This window comes from Vidua macroura, chromosome 3, assembly GCF_024509145.1.
Source record: "Vidua macroura isolate BioBank_ID:100142 chromosome 3, ASM2450914v1, whole genome shotgun sequence".
Lineage (NCBI taxonomy): Eukaryota > Metazoa > Chordata > Aves > Passeriformes > Viduidae > Vidua > Vidua macroura.
In genome coordinates, this window is record NC_071573.1 from 9,928,212 (window position 1) to 9,952,248 (window position 24,037).

At 42.9% G+C, this 24,037-nt stretch overlaps 1 protein-coding gene across 2 annotated transcripts; it reads left to right on the plus strand.

The window, feature by feature from the left end:
- Positions 1-13,093: 13,093 nt before the first annotated feature.
- On the plus strand, positions 13,094-21,535 carry TBXT (T-box transcription factor T). Of its 2 annotated transcripts, none has more exons than XM_053974396.1 (8): positions 13,094-13,565; positions 13,728-13,992; positions 14,523-14,657; positions 15,375-15,436; positions 15,530-15,591; positions 16,532-16,708; positions 18,123-18,255; positions 19,526-21,535. In XM_053974396.1, the coding sequence occupies exons 1-8, from the start codon at positions 13,219-13,221 to the stop codon at positions 19,791-19,793; spliced, it is 1,449 nt and encodes a 482-aa protein (XP_053830371.1). In that variant the 5' UTR covers positions 13,094-13,218; the 3' UTR covers positions 19,794-21,535. The 2 variants fall into 2 exon arrangements, with proteins under 2 accessions (XP_053830371.1, XP_053830370.1); XM_053974395.1 differs by having other exon boundaries at positions 13,216-13,565; positions 18,126-18,255.
- The last annotated feature ends 2,502 nt before the right edge of the window (positions 21,536-24,037 follow it).

Genomic DNA, 24,037 nt, shown 5'->3' on the forward strand with positions numbered 1-24,037 from the left:
CTGCTTCTTCAGTCATTTCCCCTTCCCCTTTGTTCTCTCCTGCAAACAAAGAAGTTTCTCCTACCGGGCTTCTCCTCAGCCTACCAGACCTGGCTCCTTTCTGCTCCCATTCCCCCACTGCCCCGTGGCCCCTTCCCCCACTGCCTTGTCTGTCTCCTGCCTGTTCCCACTGGTTTTCCATCCTCCCTCCCATCACTCCTGGCGCTTTGTTCCCACAGGGCTCTGGAGATGTGTAGCAGGAGCTCAGCTCTTTCTTTTTATTTCTTTTTTTCTTTCTTTTTCTTTTTCAGGGAGGAAACATGGAACATTTGAAGCCCCACTGACTGCATATGAGAAGATAGCAAAGAAGCAACCTAGAAAATTATATTATTGAACACAGCCACATTTTCCTTTAGAAGAAGATCCACAAGTCCCAAGAAAGACTGTATGCAACTTGCATGCAGCTATGACAGGTTGCTGTGTAAGTGATCTGTACAAAACTATGAACTTCACAGCAAGTTTAAGAACATTTTAAGAAGCACCTTTATACCTGTAAAGGAAAGTGAAGGAGGTGGGGTGAAGTTGCCTCATAAGGTTTTCAGAGATCTCTTACACATAGAAATAATGAATGTATTTTCAAATCTGTGTACAGATGCTTAACAAGGAACTACAGCTTTCTGTAGTGGAGTACAGCAATGCCTCAGGTGCACAGTATTAACCTGCACCATGAAGATGGTCTGGATAAGAGTGCTGTATTCTCTTTGAAAAGGAAGAGAAAGCACTGCTAACATTTTCCCAGCTTTGGAAGGGGAAATGCCAAATTTTTCATCAAAACCATAAAAAACAACTTTCACCACCACCATATTTTTATTAGGAGCATAACTGCAAAAACAAGTTTAAGCGACCAAGAGAAAATGTTTGCAAAGTGCTATGTCTGTTCTTACCTATTTAAGAATTAACTCTATCCTGGCCAAATCCAGGACATAAAGAAATGTAGGCATGGAAATGAAGCCCCTTTTATTTCAAATCATGGTCTTCAGAAGTCCTGCCTGCTTCTAGGCTATGCTTGAGATAATCGTGTATTACTTAAAACTGAGTTAATAGAACAAGCAGCAGTCAGACAAGTCCAGCTTAGATTGCCTGGCAGTGCTGAGGAAGCTGAAGGTGCCTACAAATTTGTTATCCCTAATATCAAAGATCAAAAGAGTAAAGTGCTGCTCTGCAGCACAGCGCATAAATTACTTTATAAGGGAATTCTCATGCATCCTGATGGATCTATGAGAACTGACAGACACTAATAGGCAGTAAAATAATTTCTCTAGAAGTTCACTTCTGCTGTTTGTTTGCATACCTCTCTGGGACAGAAGTGAAATTTGCTAGTGTTTCCCCCTGAATCCGCCTCCCATGCATTGAAAACAATGAAATTCTATTTGAATTAGGACAACAGGAGAGGCAATTTAAAGGGGCACTAAAGATTCAGTCTCTTAATCACAACTGTGACAAAATGCTGTTATCCTTGCCAGCAATTCCCTGGCAATTTACAGTACACTAGTGTAAAAGGAGACCTTGCATTGCAAAGAAACCTGACTAGATAACCAGGTGTTCATCTACTGACTCCCCTTTCCTGGCACTGTTGCACATCCATGGGTACTCTGCCATCCTGAAGCCATTCAGGAGCTATATTCTGACCGTGACATTGAATTTAAAGTTATTTAGAAAGCGAAGTCAGTGCAGAGGTTGGCTTCTGAATAACCCATTTAATGAGGAGGGCATTTCAGTAGGACTGTGTGAATGCACACCAGCAGCCCCATTAGGCTGCAATAGCACCTTAGGAGTTTTTACTATAGGGGCAACCTAAAACCACTCTGCCTGAACAGTGGTTTCTGCTGCTCCCCAAAAAGGACTCCCTTCCTGCATATAGGACAGAAATTAAATTGTTGGGTAGGTTTCCCCTGCAAGGTCCTGGAACCCTAGGTTGCTCCAAGTATAGCATTTGTTTTAGAGTACAAGAAAAGACATACATAATGAGGAATTTAAGAAAGATCTAAGGACTTTGAAGATAACATCCCAAAGTAAAGAAGACCTAAAGAAAGAGTTAGGACTTTTTCTTTTATGTCACTGCTGGGCTGATTTCCTGCTGAACAATTGCTCAAATGTAACAAAAAAGAAATTGTTGAACTGACAATGGTAAGTTGAATAGAGTCAAATAAAGGCATATTTTTATTATCTGCATATAACTGAAGCTAATTTAAGATATAAGGAAAAGCAAGTAGTGTAAAGCCAGGAAAATACCCCAAGGATCAATATGGTCTTCAAAAGATTGTGATGTTTTCAACAACTTGCTAATTGCTGGTATATCAGTAAGTGCCAAACCCAAATCATTGTTTCAAATTATGTTCCAAAGCAAAACACATGGAAGTTGCCAACCTCTGTTAAGCAACACAAATAAAAGACTCCACATACTTACGAGTGATTTTTGAATTATTGTAATTCTTATGACTCTCATAGGTTGCATTGGCTCTCAAATGAATCTCTACTTTCATTACCAATCACTGCTGTTTTCAGGCCTGGAATATTTGAATCTTAGCGTTCTTCCTGTGAGATGCTTAAATAAATAGAAACTGCAAATATGTGTTTTTAGCCTTTAATCTGGTCACTTTTGTCAAGAGAAATACTATTAAATTACCCTAGCTGTTCTTCAGGCAAAACTCTTAAGCCATTTATTACCCATGTTCCTTTAGGCTGAAAACATTCTCAAATAGGTTTACCTATTTATTTTGCTTCTCTCTTTATAACTAGCTGATGGGAAAAGGCAGAAGAAATGTTAAGTGTGATTAATTTATTTTAAAGCATATTGCTAAGCCAGCATCCCTTTCCAGAATAGCATGTTTCTGCTGACAGCCTTTTTACCCAAGACCTTCAGCCAGTTTTCCATGAGAATTTTCCAGCATCCTGTAAGAATAATTTCCTTTTCCTGTGAAGTCTTCTAGAGTTGTTAATTTATGTAAAATGAAGAAAGTAGTTTCAAAACAGATATGAAGTGGGCAATTGCTTTTCCCTTCCTGAGGTTGCCATGGGTTTGTTCTCTTGAAGGAGAGCCTCACCTTTCAGCTGAGGACTTCCAGCAACAGGAGTTTCTCTGGTGCTGTGCACAGAGCTTTTCAGCTGTAAGTGGAAGGGAAGATAGAGCTCCTGCAGCCACTTCAGGATTTCTACTTGGAAGCCTAGTAACAAAACACTGAAGGGAAAGTAATTAGAAGTATTTGGGATTTAGTGTCGAAGTTTCTCAGTTGAGGCATCTCAAATATATCCATTGAAAACATCCTCCTATCCATTACTGTTCAGATACTGTTCAGTATTTCTGTTCAAATGATGCATTAGGTGGTCTGAGGCTGTTGAAACATCACTTCTAATAGTTCATAGCATCCTTTATAAATAATTTGTTTTCTGTAGAATTTCACATTGCTTTCTTAACTCTGAGATAATTTATAGACAATTTTGTAATTAAAAAAAAGTATTTAGAAACTGTGGATCTTGTTTTGAATCATGCTTGAAGTTTAATCCAAATTTTTATGGAGACAAAACTTATCTCCACAAATGCTTTAAATACGTTAGGGACCACTGTTTTCCTCTGGTATTTCTTTGAGTCAGAACATTGACAATGTTAGGAAAACTAATTTTTTGGGAGAAAGACTCAAGGGTAAGATTTTATTCTGTTTCCATCCTTCCAAATGTTTTTTTTTTTGCAAGGCTCTCTGAATAATGACTGGTTGTCTTCTCTGTCCTTCAGGACAGCTGGTTGATATCCATAAGGCTTCCTCTTGGAAGGAAATCTGGGATTCTGTGTATTTAGTTGTTTTCTTCTATCTTCTTGGGTTTTTTTTTTTACTAGAATGTTTAAGCTAAAAAGGTATCAAAATTCTGTGGTGAAATTTAGGCATGAGAATCCAATTCAATAACTTAATTTCTGCTTAAAATTGCTTTAACCAATGTCATTGAGCATATCACAATGATTTTGGTTAGTAAAGCTGAGAATATGCTTTCTGTGTCTGAGGGCAGGTGGGAAATGGAGGTTGTGGGGGCTGAATTATTCTGGTTTTCTACAGTTCTTGACTTTGGTGGGAATTGTAGGTATTGAGCACCCCTGATTAACAGGTAACTTGTTTAGGTGTTATTGTAGGCACTCAGGCTGAATTTTGAGTTATTTTTCTTCCTTGAATTTGGATATAAGTGAGGAGAGGGTGGCATTTTATGTCTCGTAAGATATAAAAGCATGGAGGGAAAGAACTGGTTTGAGGCTGCATATCAGGACATACCTAGAAGGGAAGGGGTTAAAGCTAAGCAGAGTAAAATGCATGCCCCATATGAGAAAAAAGCTTGCAAACAGATACATTTGTCTACAAGAAGGTTTTCCAAAGCAACCAAAGAAAATGTTAACGTGCATGGACATCCAAAAGTACTCTGGGAAAAAAAAAAAAAAGAGACATTTGCTGAACCCTGGATAGAAACAATTTTCATCTCTGATATTGTGTCTGAATGTTTGGTGTGAAACATGGTGATTTGTGATTTTCCTTGAAAATACATGGGGCAGCCAAAAGCCTGTAGCCACTTGTGCCTTGCTGAGAGATCAGCTTCCATAAAACTGAGCTCCTTTAAAGAAGGTGCCATGCTGTCAGCACATCTGTCCCGAGCAAGGGAAGGAAGCACTGAAGGTGGAGGATTGCTGTTCATTAATTGCATCATATTGAGCTTCCAGGCAGACTTGAGACGGCCAAAAGGTGGAGATTTTTAGGTTCCTCCCCCTGCTTTTCTATCTGCTCCCCCCTTCCCAAAATAAGTGTTTTGCCAAAACCTCCTTGTGGCAGAGCAAGGGTTCTAAAAGGAAAGTCAGGAACAAAGCAAGAATTTTGGAGACTAGGTTAATTCCAATCCTTTCTTTTCTGAAAGGAAGACTTGTAATGTGTACACTCTATCAAGTTACACTTCTTTTTCACTGCTACTCAGGGTGCAAATCCACAAAAAGCTAAACATATAAGCAATAATAAAATAGGGTTACAAGTCATCACCTAGCCTTGTAAGTACAGGAATCTTCAGCTTCCAGTCATTGATCAAAGAATAAAAATTGTAAGAACTGGGGACTTAGTCACACTTTGTTCAGTTTTATTCATGTGTATTCATGCGTATTCAGTTTTACTCATGGAAGATTTTGCTCTGCTTTCAACAGAAATATTTCTGAGTTAAAACCTGTAGAAACTAGGTGATACTTAAGAACTTTTTTAGCATTTAGGATTCATTAATAAAATGAGTTTGTGGGTTTTCCACTTTCTTTATTAGAAATGTGTACTTGACTAATTTACTTAATATTGTGCCAGTGTTGCAAACTGTAATCTTGTATTTCTAGATGTAAAATGTGTTGAAGACTTTTCAATGCATCACAGCAGTTGCTTTTTGAATGAAAATATATTTACTACAAGTGTAGACAACTTAATGTGTGAGACAAGACATCTGCCAAGGATAAAGTCTTGAATTAAATCCTATTTTTATCAAAGCTGTCAATGTGTTATGGCTTGAACTGTTTTCTTCCTAACAAAAAGGTGCCTTGAAGTTATTTTTCTACTTCTTAGATTGTCCCTGTCCTTGACATCTGGACAGACAGAAACAGGAAATTAATTCTTGGGGATACATGGCATCTGCCACAAGATTCTTGAAATGAAATGCACCTGAAATTACTGACTTGGACAATATTGAAATCTTTCTTCTGGTTTCTTTAAAATTTTTTTTTTGCAAAGCCAGTGTTAAATGCAAATAACAAGCTGTCTAAGGATAGAATTGGAGAAAGCTTCAATTAGTGGGGTTTTTTACTAGTATAAAACAATGAATATAACATGATTGAGATTGATTTTAATTTTTTTAAATTCAGCTTGTTAAAAAAAAAGCTGAAGAAGGCAAATGAATGTTTGCAATGTGTCTGCAAGTTTGTTAATGTACTACATTAGCAGGGATGTAAGTGCAAAGTCTGTGATTGAGTGGAGAAACTCACATTTCTGCAGTGTCCCCAGGGCATTCCTGGCACTTCCTCCTATGGCACAGGCAGTAGTGGTTTCACATGTTGTGCTCCACACACATTTGTCATTTGCTCCTCATTCATCATCTCTGTTGTACCTGCACGGGCTGCTGACAGCACAGATTGCTAAATAAAAAGGTAGGGCTTACATTATTCCTTTTTACTGGTTTGGAGGTTTTTTGTTGTTTGTCCTATTTTGTTGTGGATTTTTTTTTTTTGGTGTTTGTTTCGGGTTTTTTAACAAATTTAATGTGCAAAATGAACCAATGTCTGCAGCATGCTGGAACTAAGTGTACTAAAATGAGAACTTTGATATAAACGCCAGTGCTCCAGAAACATCCATCAGGAAAAATGCAGCCTTGTTAGAAAATCAAACTGAATTTGCATTACTAGACTTCAAAGGTTGTGAATTTTTGTTTCGACATGTAGTTACTCTTCATTATGTATTGTTAGCCTATTGGATGCTTGTTTGCATTAAAAATAGTTCTAGAGAAAAAAAGGCTGAGATATTAGCAATGAAACTTTCTGTGTAATATTTTCACTCTGAAGGTTGGTAAAATGAGATCATAAAGACTTGTCTGAAGTGAGGCAGTGAGTCAGTAGACTCCAGAATCAGCTCTCCTAGCATTAAAACACTTGTGCTGTACATTATATCAATCATTTTCCCATCTCTGAGCCTGTTAGGTGGCATAAGGCCAAAAGTAGTGGCCAAGACTCAGTCAAGAGAACCTTGTCTGAATTCAAACCAGGAAACTGTAAGGAACATTTGTGTTTGTCTGAGCTTGATGGTATGTTTAATGCAAAAAGGCTGAAGTTAGCAAAAACATTCTACTTTCCTCATGGAGCCACAAGCAGAGAACCAAGCATGTCTGTAGGTCCCAGAAAGTGCTCTCCAGGTCTAAGCCCTGTGTGACAGGCAGAAGTTGGCATTAGTTTTGCCCATTGTCTCTCTGAGAAGACCAAGAGGAGCTTTGAGGAGCTGCGGTGTCAGCAGTTTCTGATTTTCTTTGCCATTACCACTTTCCAATGAGTGTTGCCTTACTTATTTATTCCTTGTCCAGATTTAAATTTAGTTTAACTTGTCACTGGTGTGACAGTCCTGTTCTTCTGCTCTGTGGGGTCCTTCTCCCACGTATTTTCCCTCTGAACAGACCTGTCCAGCATGGTGTGCAACGTGAATGCTGTGCACATAATGGGAAAAAGATTAGCAGTGAAATATCGTGGTGGCTTGATCAATTTGTGAATATTTCACTTTCTTAAAAGTAATAATATGAAAATAGTTAGATGTGGAGAAGACCTTGGTGAAGTGAGCATGGGTAAGATGAAGAGTTAGGTATACCTAAGCATTAGGCATGTCACATACAGCTTGGAAGGAATAAATTAAATGTGTTCAGAGCAGTATAAGAAAGGGTACAGCAGGCAGACCTAGCAAGTGGCTCAGCTGAGGTAAGAGCATGCTACATGTGTGTTCAAATAATCCCTACACTGAGTTAAGTTTCTGTCCTTTCCTCTGAATCTGCTGCACCAACATGATGAAAACAGCATCAGTTATACAAAACTGTTGGTGTCAGTCAGTGGAGGTTATCTCAAACAAGATAAAGAGAACAGTTTTCTGTCTGAAAGCTTCCTTGCTGAAGAGAGGCAGAGAATTTTTTTCAGTAACCTCTCATTGCTGAAGCTGTCCCAATCCTTTTATTTTGTATGGATGAGGGAGTTACCTAGAGCAAGAAATCAGGAAATAATCTTGGCAGTAAAGAGTTCAGGAAGGGCTGTAAGCTTCGAGGCCACATTTAAGGCAATCACTAATTCCAAAGCATGAGATAATCCAGATTTAGACAAAATTGACAAATGAATACTAAAAATCTTATTCTTACTTATAAAATATAAAATAGTGCTCATTAACACTTTGTATTGCCTTTCCTGTGGACTAGTGAGGAGAAGGGAAAAAAAAGTACTTAACAGTAAAGGAGGAGGAAAAAACCCTCACAAAACAATGGAAAAGAGATTGATTTGGTTTTAAAAAATCTGCAGTTACAGATTAGGATTTATATTTCTTTATGTAGAGGTGTTAAAATTGTCTAGCCATGAAGCATCCAGTTTGTCTTAAGCCTTACAGTAATCTTCATGAAATGTTAAGTAGAGGAAAAAAATATAGATTTCCAAATTCCTCAAATCTTTTATTGATATTAAAAGAATTGTGAAAGAAAGTTTGATTCTTAGCACTGCATACTTTTATAAAGAGAGGCATATGCTTAGGGAAAAGATGAATATTTCCAGTAAAAGTCTGTTTTGGTCATTAATGCCAGAAAATCTGAGGACTTTTGTCCTTAAGACCTGAACACTAGCTTTTTAACCTCCTTCAACATATCTCAGCAAGGAAGGCTGAGTTTACATTAGTGCCCTTTGGGAACTATATGGATTGAAGTATAAGGAAAGGTGTTGTTTATGGTAGGATCTCCCAACAGGACTCCTGCTAGGACATTTATGACAACACTAGTACTTTCTGTCCTCAGATTTCCAAGGTCCCTGCTTGAAGTAGAATATGTCTTCAGTGTGGGGTTGGGTTGCTTGTCGGGTTTTTTGTTTTGGTTTTGTTTGTTCGTTTGTATATTTTGTTTTCTGGGGTTGTTTTTTTTTTGTTGGTTTGTTTGTTTTGTTTTGTTGTTTTAGTTTTTGCTTGGTTGGAGTTTTTTTAAATTTACCCTTTAGGCCAGGATAATGCAGTATCTATTATTCTACTACTTCTCTCTGCATCCCCTGCAGTCTCTGTTGTGCCTGTCCCTCTTTTCAGCTTTCAATGAAATGCCTGTTAGGAGTGGTGAGTGGCTTTTGTTTGTGTCATCTCCTTGTTCCCATTAGTCCACACAGGAAAACTTTGTTTAAATAGCTCTTGTCATCTAAACAATATTGCTAAGATGTTGAAAAAGGTATTCTAGGTCAAGATATTCTACTTCCACGTTTGCTGATTTCATCTATCTTTGTGCCAGACACTCTCTTAAGGACTTTCATGGGAGCTCCAGTTTATTTTGTTGGTTTTCCCCAGTTGATGCTGTCTAGTGCAACAGGCACTGCAGTCACTGGAAGTTTGATCATTGACTTTCATGAGGGAAACCTCAGGATCTGAGCGTTTGAGCTGGAGAGGGTACTTAGCAGTACTCAAGCAAAGATCTGACTAAGTCAACGGGAGTTTTGCCACCTTCCAAAAAGGCAGGATGGCACTCTGCCTTTGCCCTGCCCTCCCAAATGCTAAAGGGGGAAAAGCAAAACAAACTAAAATCAACATGCTGTGCTCTGCTCAGACTGCTTGAAAAAAAAAAAAAAAAGTTTCTTAAAAACGTGTTTGCATCAAAATCTATGGAGAAAATAAATTCTATTAAATACTAAAAGTGGAGATCCTGAAATGTACTTATCCCAGTGTCTTAATACCCACATTAATATGGACAATGTTATATGATACGTTTTCACAAGTTATCATGTCCTATGTAAGTATATATTAGCAAGCTGGGGTTACAAAGCAATGAGTTCTTATAAAGAGCTCTTCCAACACAATCTTTAGGTTTTGTGTAAATCGTATATCTAAGGAAAATTATATGCCAGATTAAATAAGATCCAGAACCTGCCTAGGAAAATGGCATTTAAATGCACATCAATGTCTCAATAGTCGTATCAGCAGGACATTCCTCCCCAGTGTGCAGGAAACAGCAGCTGACAAGTAGAAATGTACATCTCGGTGACACATGTCTAATGATAAATGTGTTCATTTTTCTTCAGGGGAAAAAGGGAAAAAAAAAAAACAGGTGGTCGTAAAGCAGGTTGCTGATTTTTTCAGCGAATTAGAAGTGGGAAGTTTTGACCTTTGAAAGGTGGGTTTCATCCCCGGGCTCAGTGGGTGCTGGCCCAGCCCGGCGCTGCTGCCCGGTATGGGCACGGGAAGTGGCGGGGAGGGGACAACAGGGACACGGATCTGGCACCAAATGTGGCGTTAATCGCGCGTGTCCCCCCCAGAACTGCAAGTTGAAAGATATTTAAACAAATACCTGCAATGCTTAAACACACTGACAGTTTCGCACGGCATCCTTAGGCGGTTAAAGCTGCCGAGGGGCAGCTGGTACCCTGGGACCGCAGGGACGGGCTGGCTCCCGCTGGGAAGGTGTCTGGGGATTTGCGGTGTCCCGGGGAATAAGGTAGGGAATGACGGACAAGCCTTCTGAACACGAAGTAACAGCTGGAGGCTACTAATCTTCCCATGCAAGAGGGAAAGTATTGCTATAAATCGGGAATCTTTATAGCTGTTCGGCTGGAGGAAGTTTTTTGGCTGTAAACTGTCATGCACTGCAGCTCCCGCTGAAAAGACTGTGGAAGTGGGGAGTCCTCTCTCCTGAGAACCAAAGTGCAATTAAGATCAGAAAGAGGGAGGAGGAAATAAAATAAAGACGACAGGAATCCAAGCTGAGGAAAAACTTCACGGTTTTGGTCTGATGGTTCTTTTGGAGCAGTTGTTAGGTTGTTTTTATTTTTATGTTTTTTATGGCATTCCAAAGATTATGCATAACTCCTGGAAACTTTTTTTTTTTTAATGGTCATTTCAAAATTTAAAACTGGAAAGGTTTTTTTTTTTTTTTTTTAAAGACCAGCTAAATTGGAGAGCATACATTACTTGTCTGGGATGAGCAGCTCACTCATTTGCTAAGTATTAAGTAAAATGTGAGATATATCAAATAAGCTGAACTTCAACTCTCCTCTCTCTGCCTAAAGAGAGCGATCAGTGAAAAAAGTATTAACCATATAGGTAAGTGTCTGCTGCTGAAGGGCTTCTCATTGCTTGAGTGCGTGTATATATAGAGGGATTGGTCCTTCCTTGAAGCATCCATCTGGAAGAATTAAATGATGTTTTAAAAGCTCAGATCATAGAAATACAATTTTAGATCGTCTTTAATTATTTGATTTATACATTTTCAGAACAGTTCATATTCCACCAAAACCGCTCCGTCGCTTCCGGCTGTTCCTGCTGCTTTCGGCTCTTAAACACGTTCATTGTCAGGTGGCGTCGAGCTGAGGAAAAGCTGAGGCAGGACAGGACCCACCATCAAGACCCCCACCACCTCCACTGCTCCTGTCCCCTTTCCCCTCCCCCCACTTCCCCGCGGACCGTACCCTAAAAGTGACGCGACTTCTGCAAGGGGTGAAAAGTCCCTTCTCTCCCTGTCACCTGCACGGAGCGGGGAGCTGTCTGTGCGACTCCTTCTTCGGGGTTAGCCTCTCCTGGCACTCGGCTTTTTCGGGATTGAGATGTTTGAAATGTCGCCTTCAAAGCACAGACCCAAAGATGGGGCTGCCAGCCCACCCGAGGGCCAGCGTGCCGTGCTCATGCGGAGCTTGAGCGTTCGTGGCTTTTGTTAGGTCGTGGTTGCTTGTTTAGACCGGAGTACCTTCAGTGAAATAAACACCTGATAGCGAAAAGATCATCTCCAACTATGGCTAGCAGTGACCACGTATCAACTTAGTAAACTTTGCCCGTAATTTATTTGCAAATGCTGCTTTCCCCTTCCGAAGAGGACAAAAAGCAGGCAGTAGGTGCTCAGGCAGAAAGAACTTTAAGAAACTTTAAAGCAAGAATTAATCTGAAGGGATAACATTTTTTTCTCCCGTTTCTGTACAGTGCAGAAAAAGAAAAAAGAGAGGTGGCTGAAGGAAGTCGGCTTGTCAGATTGAAGGGAAGAAAAGTTCTGCGGAGCTGAGTAAGTGAACGATGTATGAGCCCGACGGTGCTGTGTGATGAAAATGCAGCCTAAACCAAAAAGGACTCAATCACTGTCTGCATCCCGCAAAAGGGACCTCCAGCGTGCCTTCCCCTGGCAGCCCTGACTTCCAGCTCCTTCTGCTGCCAGGCTGCTTGCTCCCGGGCACCTTCCTCTAAAATTTGAAAAATCCTGGCAGCGATGGTGCGCGGTGTTTGGAGAAGCGGAGATGCCTGTTTTAAAAACAACTCTGATTTTTACACCGCTCCGCTTCTTTTTCCCTCTCCTTTGCTCCCGTTTAAAGAACTTGTTATTGTTTAAAGAGACCCCATTGAACTATTTCCTGCTCATTGTCACCTCTCTCCCCCTCGCCCTCTATCCAGGGATTCTCACGGAAAGGTAATAAACTTCCCTCACACCACAGACCGTCGCAGCTCCGGAGAATGCAAACTATTACACCACCGGCCGGCGGGAGTGCTTCAGAGGACCCCTCTTTTCCCTCGTCCCGGCCCTTGTTTTTGTGTCAAACAACTTAAAAACAAATTCATCCCGTTGCCAAGTTTCACCTATGAGTTTCTCCCCTCTTGCCCGCAGGAACTCGCGGGCGTTTCTCCTTCCTACACGAAACAAAGCCTTTAACTATCGATCAGAAGTATGTTTTTATTTAGGTGGGATGGTGGGTGGCTATCGATCCGATTTTCAGATTTAAAAAAAAAATCATTTAGGTGGGATGGCTCGAAACCATCGCCGTCGAGCATCTCGGCTGCGAAGGCACTGCCTGTGCTGCTGCTGTGAGGCAAACTCTGCCACTTTTCTCACGGGCGGGCTCATGGGCTCGCTAAAAGCGGGGAGTGCCCGTGCTGTGCCCGGTTTGTGGTCAGCCGCTGTACAGTGCGGTTCCAGCTCTCTGGCTGGTTTTTTTTCCCGCAAGGTTTGTCGCTGCCAGCTGCACCCTTCCCTGCAGAAGTTTCCGTCAAGGGGGCAGGGACAGGTGCGGGGGGGAGCGGCGTGCGGGGCGGGGTGCTGCTGTCAGCTTGCGGCCGCCCGGAGAAGAGGACTTCCCGTTTCTTCCCCTAAATATGAATCTGCGGCGGGAGCGCCTCCCGTCCAGGACTGCCCGCCTAGAAGCGCACCGGGCGTCTCGCTGCGCCGGGAGGCGGGAGGGTGCCGCGCTGGCCGGTTGTGAGGCTGTTGCCGAGATGGGCCATTTCCTCCGCGGCTGCCGGAGCCCCGGCCCCGGCGGCTTTGATAGAGGTGCAAACATTTGGGGGCAGATTTACATAAAATAGCCGCGTTTAATCCCGCGGGCTGCAATTAACATCACAGGCTCCCGCGGGCACCGTTCTGATATGGCCGCGGGCGGCCAATGGGCAGCGCCGCCCGCGCCCATCAAAGGCGCCGCCCGCCAATCAGCGGGGCCCCCCCGCCGGCGCGGTGATGTCACCGGGGGGGACGTTTATGGCGGGCTATAACAGCGGCCCGGCCGCCGAGGGCGCGGGGAGGCGGCCCGGGCCCGGCTCGGTGTCGGTGCGGCCGTGCCAGCGAGCTGCCCCGCGGGCGGGCGGGCGCGGGGCCGGGATGAGCTCCCCCGGCGCGGAGGGCGCGGGCAAGCCCCCGCAGTACCGCGTGGACCACCTGCTGAGCGCCGTGGAGAGCGAGCTGCAGGCGGGCAGCGAGAAGGGGGACCCCACGGAGCGGGAGCTGCGCGTCGCGCTGGAGGACAGCGACCTGTGGCTGCGCTTCAAGGAGCTCACCAACGAGATGATCGTCACCAAGAACGGCAGGTAGGGAGGGGCCCCGCCAGCCCCGCGCTGCCTCCCCGGCCCGGTTCCGGCCGCCCTCCCGCGAGGGGCGAGGGGGTCCCGGCGGGCCGGGGCGGGCTCCCGCCCGGGGCCGGAGGTGGCGGCTGCCCGCCGCCGTGCCTCGCGCCTCCGTGTCGCCCGCAGGAGGATGTTCCCGGTGCTGAAGGTGAGCGTGTCGGGGCTGGACCCCAACGCCATGTACTCCTTCCTGCTGGACTTCGTGGCGGCCGACGGGCACCGCTGGAAGTACGTGAACGGGGAGTGGGTGCCGGGCGGGAAGCCGGAGCCGCAGGCGCCCAGCTGCGTCTACATCCACCCCGACTCGCCCAACTTCGGCGCCCACTGGATGAAGGCGCCCGTCTCCTTCAGCAAAGTCAAACTCACCAACAAGCTCAACGGCGGCGGGCAGGTAAACACCGGCACCGGGACCTGTCGGTCAGCGGGGCTGCACCGGCCCGGCCCTGAGCGCTCGCTCTCTCCTTACTGCTCGCTTTCATACTTTCCTTACCAAACGTGCTGGCATGGGTCGTGCTTCTCCCTGCCCACCCCGATTCATTCATTCTTTCATTCAGGAGAGCTGTTCGCTCCACCGAGGATGAGTGCCTTGATGTTTCATCACTTTCTCTTTTTTGGAAATCTCCTTCTGGTCTGAATATCCGCTAGTGTCAGCGGTGTGGTAGATGAAGCTTTCTGAGGCTGACTTATCATTGATGCATTTGTGACTCTGTGAGTGCTTTGTCAAATAACAGGGATGAGGATAACTGCAGAAAGTTGTGTCTGTCCTCAGTGTGCCTTTCCTTCTCTCGCAGCTTCAGTTTTAGGCTTAACTCGCACTTACTGCTTTTTCCACCTCTGAAGGAAAGATGGATACTTTAAAACCTGAGTGCCCTTTGTGCCTGGCAGCATCTGCCACCGCTCACCTGCTCTGTTTTTTCACAGATCATGTTGAACTCCCTGCACAAGTATGAGCCACGGATTCACATAGTGCGAGTGGGTGGCCCGCAGCGGATGATCACCAGCCATTCCTTCCCAGAAACCCAGTTTATAGCTGTGACAGCCTACCAGAACGAGGAGGTATGCACAGCGGGGAGGAGAGGATGCCAGTACCGGGAGGTTTCAAGTAGCAAAGCGTGCATGTTGCAGAGCAAAATAAGGGAGCTCCTTTTGCATTTCTCAGCTCTTCCTATGCTTTTTTTGAAGCTAAATATAAAAGATTAATTTAAATGTATGCAAAAGCCCTATGAATGAATTACAGAAGAGAGTTCTGATCATTGTCTCAATATGTACTGCAGATTCGTTATAGACCCTGTGGGGGCAAACAGCTATGGTAAAAAAAAAAAATTGCCATTTGAACTACACAGTGAAATGACTGAAGGCACCATTTTTGGAGTGGCCCTTTTTCTGTTAGTCCAAATGCATGTGTGTGTTGAATGAAGTTGTAATTATCAGGTTTTCTGAGATTTCTTTGATGTCAAATCTGCTCTGGCTTGAAATGTGAAGATTTTTATAGCTATTTAGTTTACTACCTTTCTTAAGTGTTTCCTTAGATGATCAATGAACTCAGGCTATTCAAAATTTGGCAGAGAGACTTAACTCCTAATGCTTTGGTAATACTTCAGACCTTAAGGAACTGTTTAATTTGTGCCCATCAATTGCTTTTATGGGCCTACTTTTGTTTCTTCAGAAATCTGATTTTACCAACTTCAGTGGATAGTCCTAGTTCAAATCCTAATATCAGTGTGATAATGAATGGTGACACATGTAAATAAAGATATTTGTTGTTGTTTTTAGATCACAGCTTTAAAAATTAAATACAATCCGTTTGCAAAGGCATTTCTTGATGCAAAAGAAAGGTGAGAGCTCTTAACTTAATTCTAAAATGTGGATTTTTAAGATAAATTTGTAAAGGCAAATTCTTAACTAATACAACACTGTTTCTTTTATAGGAGTGATCACAAAGACATGATGGAGGAAGTTGGGGACAGCCAGCAGTCTGGGTATTCACAGTGTATGTTTCCTTTCGTTGTGCATCATGAGCATGACTTTGATTTCTTCTGCTCTCTGTGAAGTTAAGCAAAACTTTGAGACCAGTTCTTGATAGCTGGCTTGTTAGTTCATAGAGGAATGTTACCAGTCTCTGTGGTTGTGGTTTATGCATTGTTGATGATTGCATAAACACTATAATCTCTGCGTGTGGTTAGGATTTATTGCATTCAAAACCATTTAATAGAATTATGCAGAGTTGCCTTTATGTCTAAAAAGACATCTGCCTTTTTATACAAGGATAGCAATGTTCACATGGACATGAGACAGAAGTTTATTTAATAAAATTTATTGAGACAGTACTCATGTTCTAAGTACTCTAAGAAAATTATGGGCATTTGATTGAAGAAGTTCTTCTAGATGATTGAAAAGCATTCCTGTTTTAATGATTTTTCTTTTAACAGATGTTTGACAATAAAATGCAGCCTAAAAAGGATGGGCTGGGGGGGGGGGGGTTGATTTGCAGCAGGAATTATTGTGTTTCAGAGAAAATACTTAATTTTTAAGAGGAGTTCTTAGCAGTCTGAGAAACTTCAGAGCTTAGCTATAGATTGAGACCCCCCAAAGGAGCAATTTAAAATTGAATACTATGCTAACAATTACTGAGCACACATACCTACATATGGGAGGGTTTAACAATGTCCATGTTTCCTTACTGTGGTTGTGGTTAAATCGTAATTTAAAAAATAAGTTAGCTTGACATAAGACTTTTTCTAAGCTGCTTTCTTATTTTCCTTCATAAGAGCATTTCTCAAAGTTGTAAAGATCCAGATTTTTCAGCTATGTTGAAACTTGAGTTTCCTTTCCTGCGTGTGCATTTCCTCGCTGTTCGGTTGTCTCATTGCTGTGATTCTCTGCCTGCCTGCACTGCACACCTCTGTCACAGACCTCTTGCTTCCCCACAGTAGGTAGCTGGCTTATTCCTGGCAGTGGGGCTCTGTGCCCCCCTGCCAATCCTCACGCGCAGTTTGGAGCCCCGCTGTCGCTGTCCCCTGCCCACAGCTGTGAGAGGTACTCATCGCTGAGGAGCCACCGGCCTGCGCCCTACGCCAGCCCCTACACACACAGGAACAACTCGCCAAGTAAGTCCGAGGCTGCAGCTCTGGGAAGAGGGGGCCCTGAGCCGAATATGTGTTCCCAGTGTCTTTAGAACTGAGGGGCTGATTAGAACTGAGGAACTGAAGGACTATCCACAAGGCAAACAGATTGAAGAAACAGATTTTTTTTTTTTTTTTTTTAATGCTTTGGTTCTGGAAATGTAGATACATGTGACAACAATACTTGATAAATTATGGATTGCAAATTACTTAGACAAACATAGAGCGCATCCTCAAATTCAATCTTAAGCTGTCAGCTGATGTTACCTGTGGCTGTAGTTAGGGTCTGTCTACGAACGTCCCACCAGTGGATAGATAGAAACAATAAAGAGCTGAGTAAACTGCAGAGCTTTTAAAAAAGGTGTGCTCAGAAGTAGCCCAATATCATAAGACTTAGTATCTCGGGCACCAGGTACTTAAGGGTGAAAAGGGCATTTTTAACAGTGGGTTTTTTTTTTGTTTGTTTCATTGGTTTCTTAAAATTTCTTCTGGCAAAGAAGAATGGTTAACAATTTTAGCTTTCAGGCTGTGTAGATATTGAAAGTTCCCACTGAAAATATATTTATTATTTTGAATTACGAATACATGGGCTTTTAGATGCAACCTGACCAGTCTTGTATGTAGCTTTGTAGTTCATTTAAAAGTGGCAAACTAGCTCTCTGTGAACTTTTCTTGCATCTTGGAAATTTTGTGCAAGACTTAAAAAAGGATAAAAGAACAAAACCTCTCTGGTGTTCTTTCTTGTTCCCTGGTCCTCAGCGAAAAACTTCCTTCCCTTAGCTAGCTACCACAGCAGCTTCTTTCTGGCCATGGGTGGCTGTGTGGGATTCCTTTTTTAGCTTCCTAGTGCCCCTGCTGTGTGAGCCAGCCAGTTTGGGTCACAAACTAAGTAGTCTAAGCCACAGTCCAGGCACTCCTGATGGTGCCTAAGGCAGATTTCAAGGTGGCATGCTCAGCTCAAAACTGGGATGTGTGATCCAGTGATAGGTTTGTTATCCAGCTTTACCAGACTGTTACTGGCAGTGTAGGTGATGGAGATGGAAGATCTCCAGGTGACAGTGTAAATAAAGAGCCCTCCTTTTTCCACTGACTGTATAAAATGGCATGTGCTGAATTAGCACCTGGCTTGCAGACAGCCTTTTGGCCACAGGCCCTTCACAGAAATAAGATTTTGTTGTTATGAGTGGAACAAAACAACACATTGGCAATGCCAATAAAGGCATGAGCTTGACACTACTGATTGCTGGCTTTGTTTTTTTTCTCTGTGTGTCATTTTGTTAGTATTTTTTTTCCAAGGTAGTAGTAGGGAAGGGTGGTTTAAACCTCTGCATTACATTTAAATACAAGATTGCTATTTGGCCTGATTCTAGTGTTTGTAAGTGATTATGTGTTTTCTCAGCAGCCTATGCTGACAACTCCTCTGCCTGCCTATCCATGCTGCAGTCCCATGACAACTGGTCTTCTCTGGGAGTTACTACACACACAGCCATGCTGCCCATGGGTCACAGCACTGGCACAGCTACCAGCTCCAGGTAGGAGCTCATCCCTCAAATACCTGTATTGCTACTTTCTGGGAAGAAAAGTCTGAAAAAGGAGGTAAAGAGTCACCAGCAGATTAGAAGTCCTTTTGGCCACTGGTATGAACCATTAGCACTCTGTGGGGCACTTAGAAGGACTATCCACAAGGAAAACAGATTGAAGAAACAGATTTTTTTTTTTTTTTTGATGCTTTGGCTCTGGAAATGTAGATACATGTGACAACAATACTTGATAAATTATGGGTTGCAAATTACTTAGACAAACATAGAGAGCATCCTCAAATTCAATCTTAAGTTTCATCTCTGTTATGCATAATGGTGTTTAAAAAGTTTATTTTCTTTATCCCTTCCATTTTGGCTGGTCATAGCTTTCCAGCCATGTCCAGAAGCTGTTATTCTGCTACAAATGATGGAGCAGTGTGAAGGAGGAGCACACGGTTGGGGCAGTAATTCTTTACTTAAGCATTGCCACACTAACCAGCATAGCATGGGATTGTACATGTGGTGAAAGTCTTTGATATTTTGTGATCATAAAAAAAGAATTTTTTCTCCTCTTTGTACTTACTATCTTTAATTAAACTTTTGAATCCTTTAGCAAAAATTCAGCTTGTGTTTAGTCCCTTAGAGCTAAACTTGAAAATTCAAAGAGCTGCAGAAAAGGTGGTAAAATATTTGTTATGAACTAGAGAGGGACAAGATCTGGACATCTTTTTTAGCAATTAGACCTACCATTCTGTTTGTGGAAAGCATTTTTGTATTTGAACCATGCATGTGGAACTGTTAATCAGACTATGTACTACTACCCACTCTGAGTTAACTGTATTGCTGAACGTATTTTTTAGTCCTGAACACAGATTGAGTAAAAAGGTCCTTCTAGCACTTCTTTCTCTGTCTGATCCACATCTAGATGCATATTTAGGAAATTGCAAAGTTCCTGGAGTTTCAATTTCTGCACTGAGTTGTTCACTAGGTAAAACCAGTAGAACTGGAACTGTGAAGCCTCACGGAAGGCATTTCTGCCACCCCTTTTGTCTAAGCCCCTATCTGTTGGAAAATAGGGAAGTTCAGTTTATTTATGGGTTGCCATGAGCACAGATTCTGCCTGGGGGTCCTTCCTGCCTCACAGTGGCTGGGAACTGCCTAGAGAGTTTCACTGTTTGCAGCAAACAGACCTGGCCTGGGGGCTGTGTTGTGAGCTGAGGAGCTGCCAGCAGGCACTAGAGTCCCTAATAACTGGTTTTACCTATGGCTTTCCCTCTTCCAGTCAGTACCCCAACCTGTGGTCTGTGAGTAACAGCACCATCACGCCGGCGTCCCAGCCGAGCGGCATGTCCAACGGGCTGAGCTCCCAGTTCCTGCGTGGCTCTCCAGGACACTACTCAGCTCTGTCCCACCCCGTGACAGCAGCCTCCTCTGCCTCACCCCTGTACGACGGCGCGGCGCCCGCGGACCTGCCCGACAGCCAGTACGACGCCTCTGCACATGCCAGGCTGGCATCCACGTGGACACCTGTCACCTCCCCTTCCATGTAAAGCCAGGCCTCTTCCTCTGAGACACTTTTAGCTACCAAATTACTTTAGATGCTTAATCCTCAAGGAGGAGATGTGAAGGAAACTGCAGCCAAAAAGCATCTGTATGGCTCTGCATAGAGCATCCACATTATACCTCTTACAGTGAACGGTGCATCACTGACTTCATGTAGAGTTTACAAACCTGGTGAGTGTGCAATTCTGAGAGCAGATTCACTGCTTTTAAGATTTTTTTTTTCTTTTTTCAAGTTTGATAGACCTAAGTTTTAAGATTTTTACTTGGATTCCAAATTTCTCAGTGTTCTGATATATTTGGACCTGGAATTTGGCATCATTCTTGAGTAAGTTAACTCCTAACTGTTTTTCAGTTAGTTTTTTTAAATGGCAGACTTAGCTATAGTCATGAGAAGATTTGTATTAACCATCTAGTTAGAAGCATTCTGAAATACGCACAAATGTAGCTGCGGAGAGAAGTTTTTGGAAAATCATGTGCACTAACACGTATTTGCTTCACAAATACGTTGTGTTCTTAACTGTATGCTTATTTCCTTGCTGCTGAATTAATGTCGAGACAATCTTTGAGAACTATGTTCTTCCCAATAAAAACAGTATTAATGTTTGGTCTAAATTTTTTACCCAAAAGACTTCTTTTAGAGGTAAGTTTTGCTTTTTGATCATATAGGTTTCAAATACCCACCAGCTTAGCTAAACATCTAATTTGCAAACAGTGTCTAATTAGAAGCCCAACCCAAAACCTTTTTGAACCATTGGGAATATATCACTTGGAGGATTTTTTTTCATCTTTGGCTTAGGCCTTAAGAGAAGGAATTCAACACCTTAGGGAATCATTCTAATTTATTTTATTTCAATCTTGTACTCTGATCTGTATTTATTATTTGGTAAGTTACAACTTTATCTTCTACATGTTAAGATATGTAAATAATCCCTCAACCTACAGTGTACTCTTTTAAGACAATCATATGTGGGATATGTCACCCCATGGCACATGGAACAGCATGGATGTAAGTAGTTAACTTACTGGAAGAGGGAGATCTGTAGTTGCCAAGGTTTTTGCACAAAAGTGCAGGTGTACTAAAATTTAAAACACACTGGCTGCTTGACTTGCTGAAAGGAACAGGTCTTGATAAAATATTTGCTTCATTACCGATACGAAGTAATGTGATCCAAATTCATGATGCAGACTTAACCCAAAACATTGGCTGAAAGTGTGCCCTTAAATGTGTCTTTCTCCCACTGAATCTGGCAAATACATATCCTGAAGAAAGTGAATTCTTTTGCATAAGCCATAATAAATAACTTGTATAATGAAGTGCCTAATATAGCAAAGCAAAATTCTGTATCAGGGAATTCCTTAAATAACTCATTGATGTGTGCTTATGTGCTGCAGTGACAGCTTTAAGATGAAAAAGCAAATACTTGCCACCATTTTGGTCTGTTCGGTACCCTTTGGGCAGGATCCTGCACCTAGAAAAGTTTTGGCAGGGTTTGTTCCCTGCAAGTCTCCCAGAGGTACTCCAGCAGGAGACAGCACCAAAAGTGGGTGGCTGCATAGCCACATCCTCTGTCAATATGTAAATAGTGATCTAAGTGCTCCTATTTTATTGTGAAGGTAAATTGTGTAAATGATGTAAGTGCATTATTATTTAGACTATTTTGTAGAAATTAGCAGTGTCTTTCATTGTGAGGTTTTACACTTGTATTTTGGACGTATAATTTAAGTTAAGAAAAAAAAAAGTAAAGAGTCTTAAGAAAAACTCCATGTTTGATTTTCAGTTTGTGGGGGCGGTGGGAAAGGTGAAACAAATGCACATCAGCCATGTTGAACCTACAGTATGCTGACCTTCCACCGAGTGGTTTCACAAATGATTCCTGCTGCACGTCAGCTTCTGTCTGTGGGTGGAAGTTCAAACAGTTCTCACCCACCTCTCCCTGCTTTCTCCACCCCTGTGTGTTTCTCCCTTATTTTGGTAAATCCTTGACTGACTGGTATTCAGAGGTGGTTGCTGCATTTGGGGCTGGGTGAAAGCTCTTTTCCCACAATGACCAGTTTCTAGCTGGGGCTGGATGCAAGCCTGGCACCTGCTGTGTTAGACCTCAATAACCAGATTTTCAAGTGTGTTTCTGAGTCCCTGCCCCCAGTCATAAATGCCAAGCTGCTGCCTGGTCCTTTCAGCTACTTCAGGAGTCTGTTACCAGCTGATCAGCACTGCCGTGGCTCTGTGTGCAGCTGAGCAAGCACATGCCACTTCTGAGAGCTGACTTGGCAGGGGAGCCAACTTTATCCCTTGCCCCAGAGCTGTGCCCTCAAAGCAGACATGTCAGGGGAAAAGGATGATCAATCTGCCATAGAATCACTTAGTTTGGAAATGACCTTTAAGATCACTGAGTCCAACCCTTAACCCAGCACAGCAAAGTCCACCACTCTACCATGTCTCGAAGTATCACACATCTTTTCAGTACCTCCAGGGATGGTGACTCCACCATTTCCCTGGGCAGCCTGTGTAGTGAAGGGGACCCATAAAGCAGCAGAGAGGTGCTAGGCTTAGGGCTGGAACCTATCCCTGGGCATGGCCCTGGGCAGGCAGCCCACTGTAGATCTCTTTCCCCTACAGAGGCTTGCGTGGAGGACAGCCAACATCTGCTGCCCAGCACAGGGCTAGGTGGTTTCTCAGGTTCTTGCAGACCTTGTACTGCAGAAGTTATTCTGTGTTCATGTGGACAAAAATAATTGAGTCTGCTTATTACAGGAATGAGCTATGGCTCTCTGAGCTGAGCTCCCTGCAGCTAAAGCCTTTGGGCTGTGAAGTGGAAGAGCTCAACCTTGCTTAATGCTAGTATCAGATGGATCTTACCTAGTTGGCTTTTTCTGGTGTGGGATTTTTTTCCCCTCCCATACTTTCAAAGTAAAGGAACCAAAACCTTTCATTGAGTGCACTTTTTAAGTCACTTTAAAGCAGATGGGGCGTTTTAACATCTATGTACTCACACCTGAAAATGAGCTTCGTGTGACCCATCAGGAGAAACTTTTCTCACCCGTGGGCTCAGGGTAGCAGTGCTGTGCTGTGCTCCTTCTTCAGCTGCTGACTGGTGCAGTCCTGAGGCTGCTGGTGGAGGCACTGATGTAGGTGACATTTCCAAATGCTGAGGAAGGCTGGTGTGAGATGGCTTACCTCAGACAGCCTTTAATTGAGTGTGGCTGTGCTCCACCATGACTCCACCAGCTCCACCATGACTCCTCACCACTCCTCACTGTGCTGCACACCAGAAAAGACTGGGACTACAGACTACTGTGAGGCTGGGAGAGGTCCAAATGCCCAGGAACTAAGTTGTCACCAAAAGCTCAGAACTCTTAGGCAATTTATACTGTTTGCCATCTCAGTGGGTTAATGCTTTTTATATTAATTTTCCTCTGGGTAACAAATAATTGCTGGCTGTAAAAAAATCTTTGTAAAACCCTCATCTCAGTTGTGCAGAAATACCTTGCTATGCTTCCAAAAGTCATGTCAATACTGAATTCCAGGTAGGAGTCAAATGTGAGGTTTGGTATTCCCATGCTTGTCTCCAGCCTGACTCTCCCCCATAGATATCAATTAGATTTATGAGTTGAGATAATACACATTAAGGCACTGCAACACTCATGCAAATATAAATAAAAAGTAATACAAATCAAAAGTAAAAAAAAATTAAACCCCCTCAAAGACAGGTGTAAAGAAGACGGAAGTAGAAACATGCATTTCTTTTAAAACCATGCAGAGACTCATTCCAGAGGCTTGTAACTGTGCAGAAAATTATTTTTTTCTTTAGAGGTTCTGGCTTTAGCTTCTCCTGGATGTCTGTGCCTTTGGCAACTGAGGTAAAGGAAATGAGGGAGTCGGTCTGAGTGGTGCATGCTGCAGTTCCAGTATATCTCATAATGTCTAATAGCACCTTACAGACACAGCTACTTTTGACAATGTCAAAAATTCTTTGAAAAGGTAACAATACAAAGCCAGGTTCTCCCACTGTATGCACCACTGTGATATCTAGGATCTGGAGGACACTGTGGGGTTTACAGCTGAAGATTGTATGGCTGGCTACAGCAGTTACTTTTGTAAACAGAGAGGCACAGAACTTCTCAGGAATCTCTTCCTGGAGCTGCCAGTGCTCTACCACTCACACAATTTGTCCTTCTGTCCTTTGAGTTCATCTGCACTCCCTGCTCTCCTAAGTGGACACTGCTAGTTTCA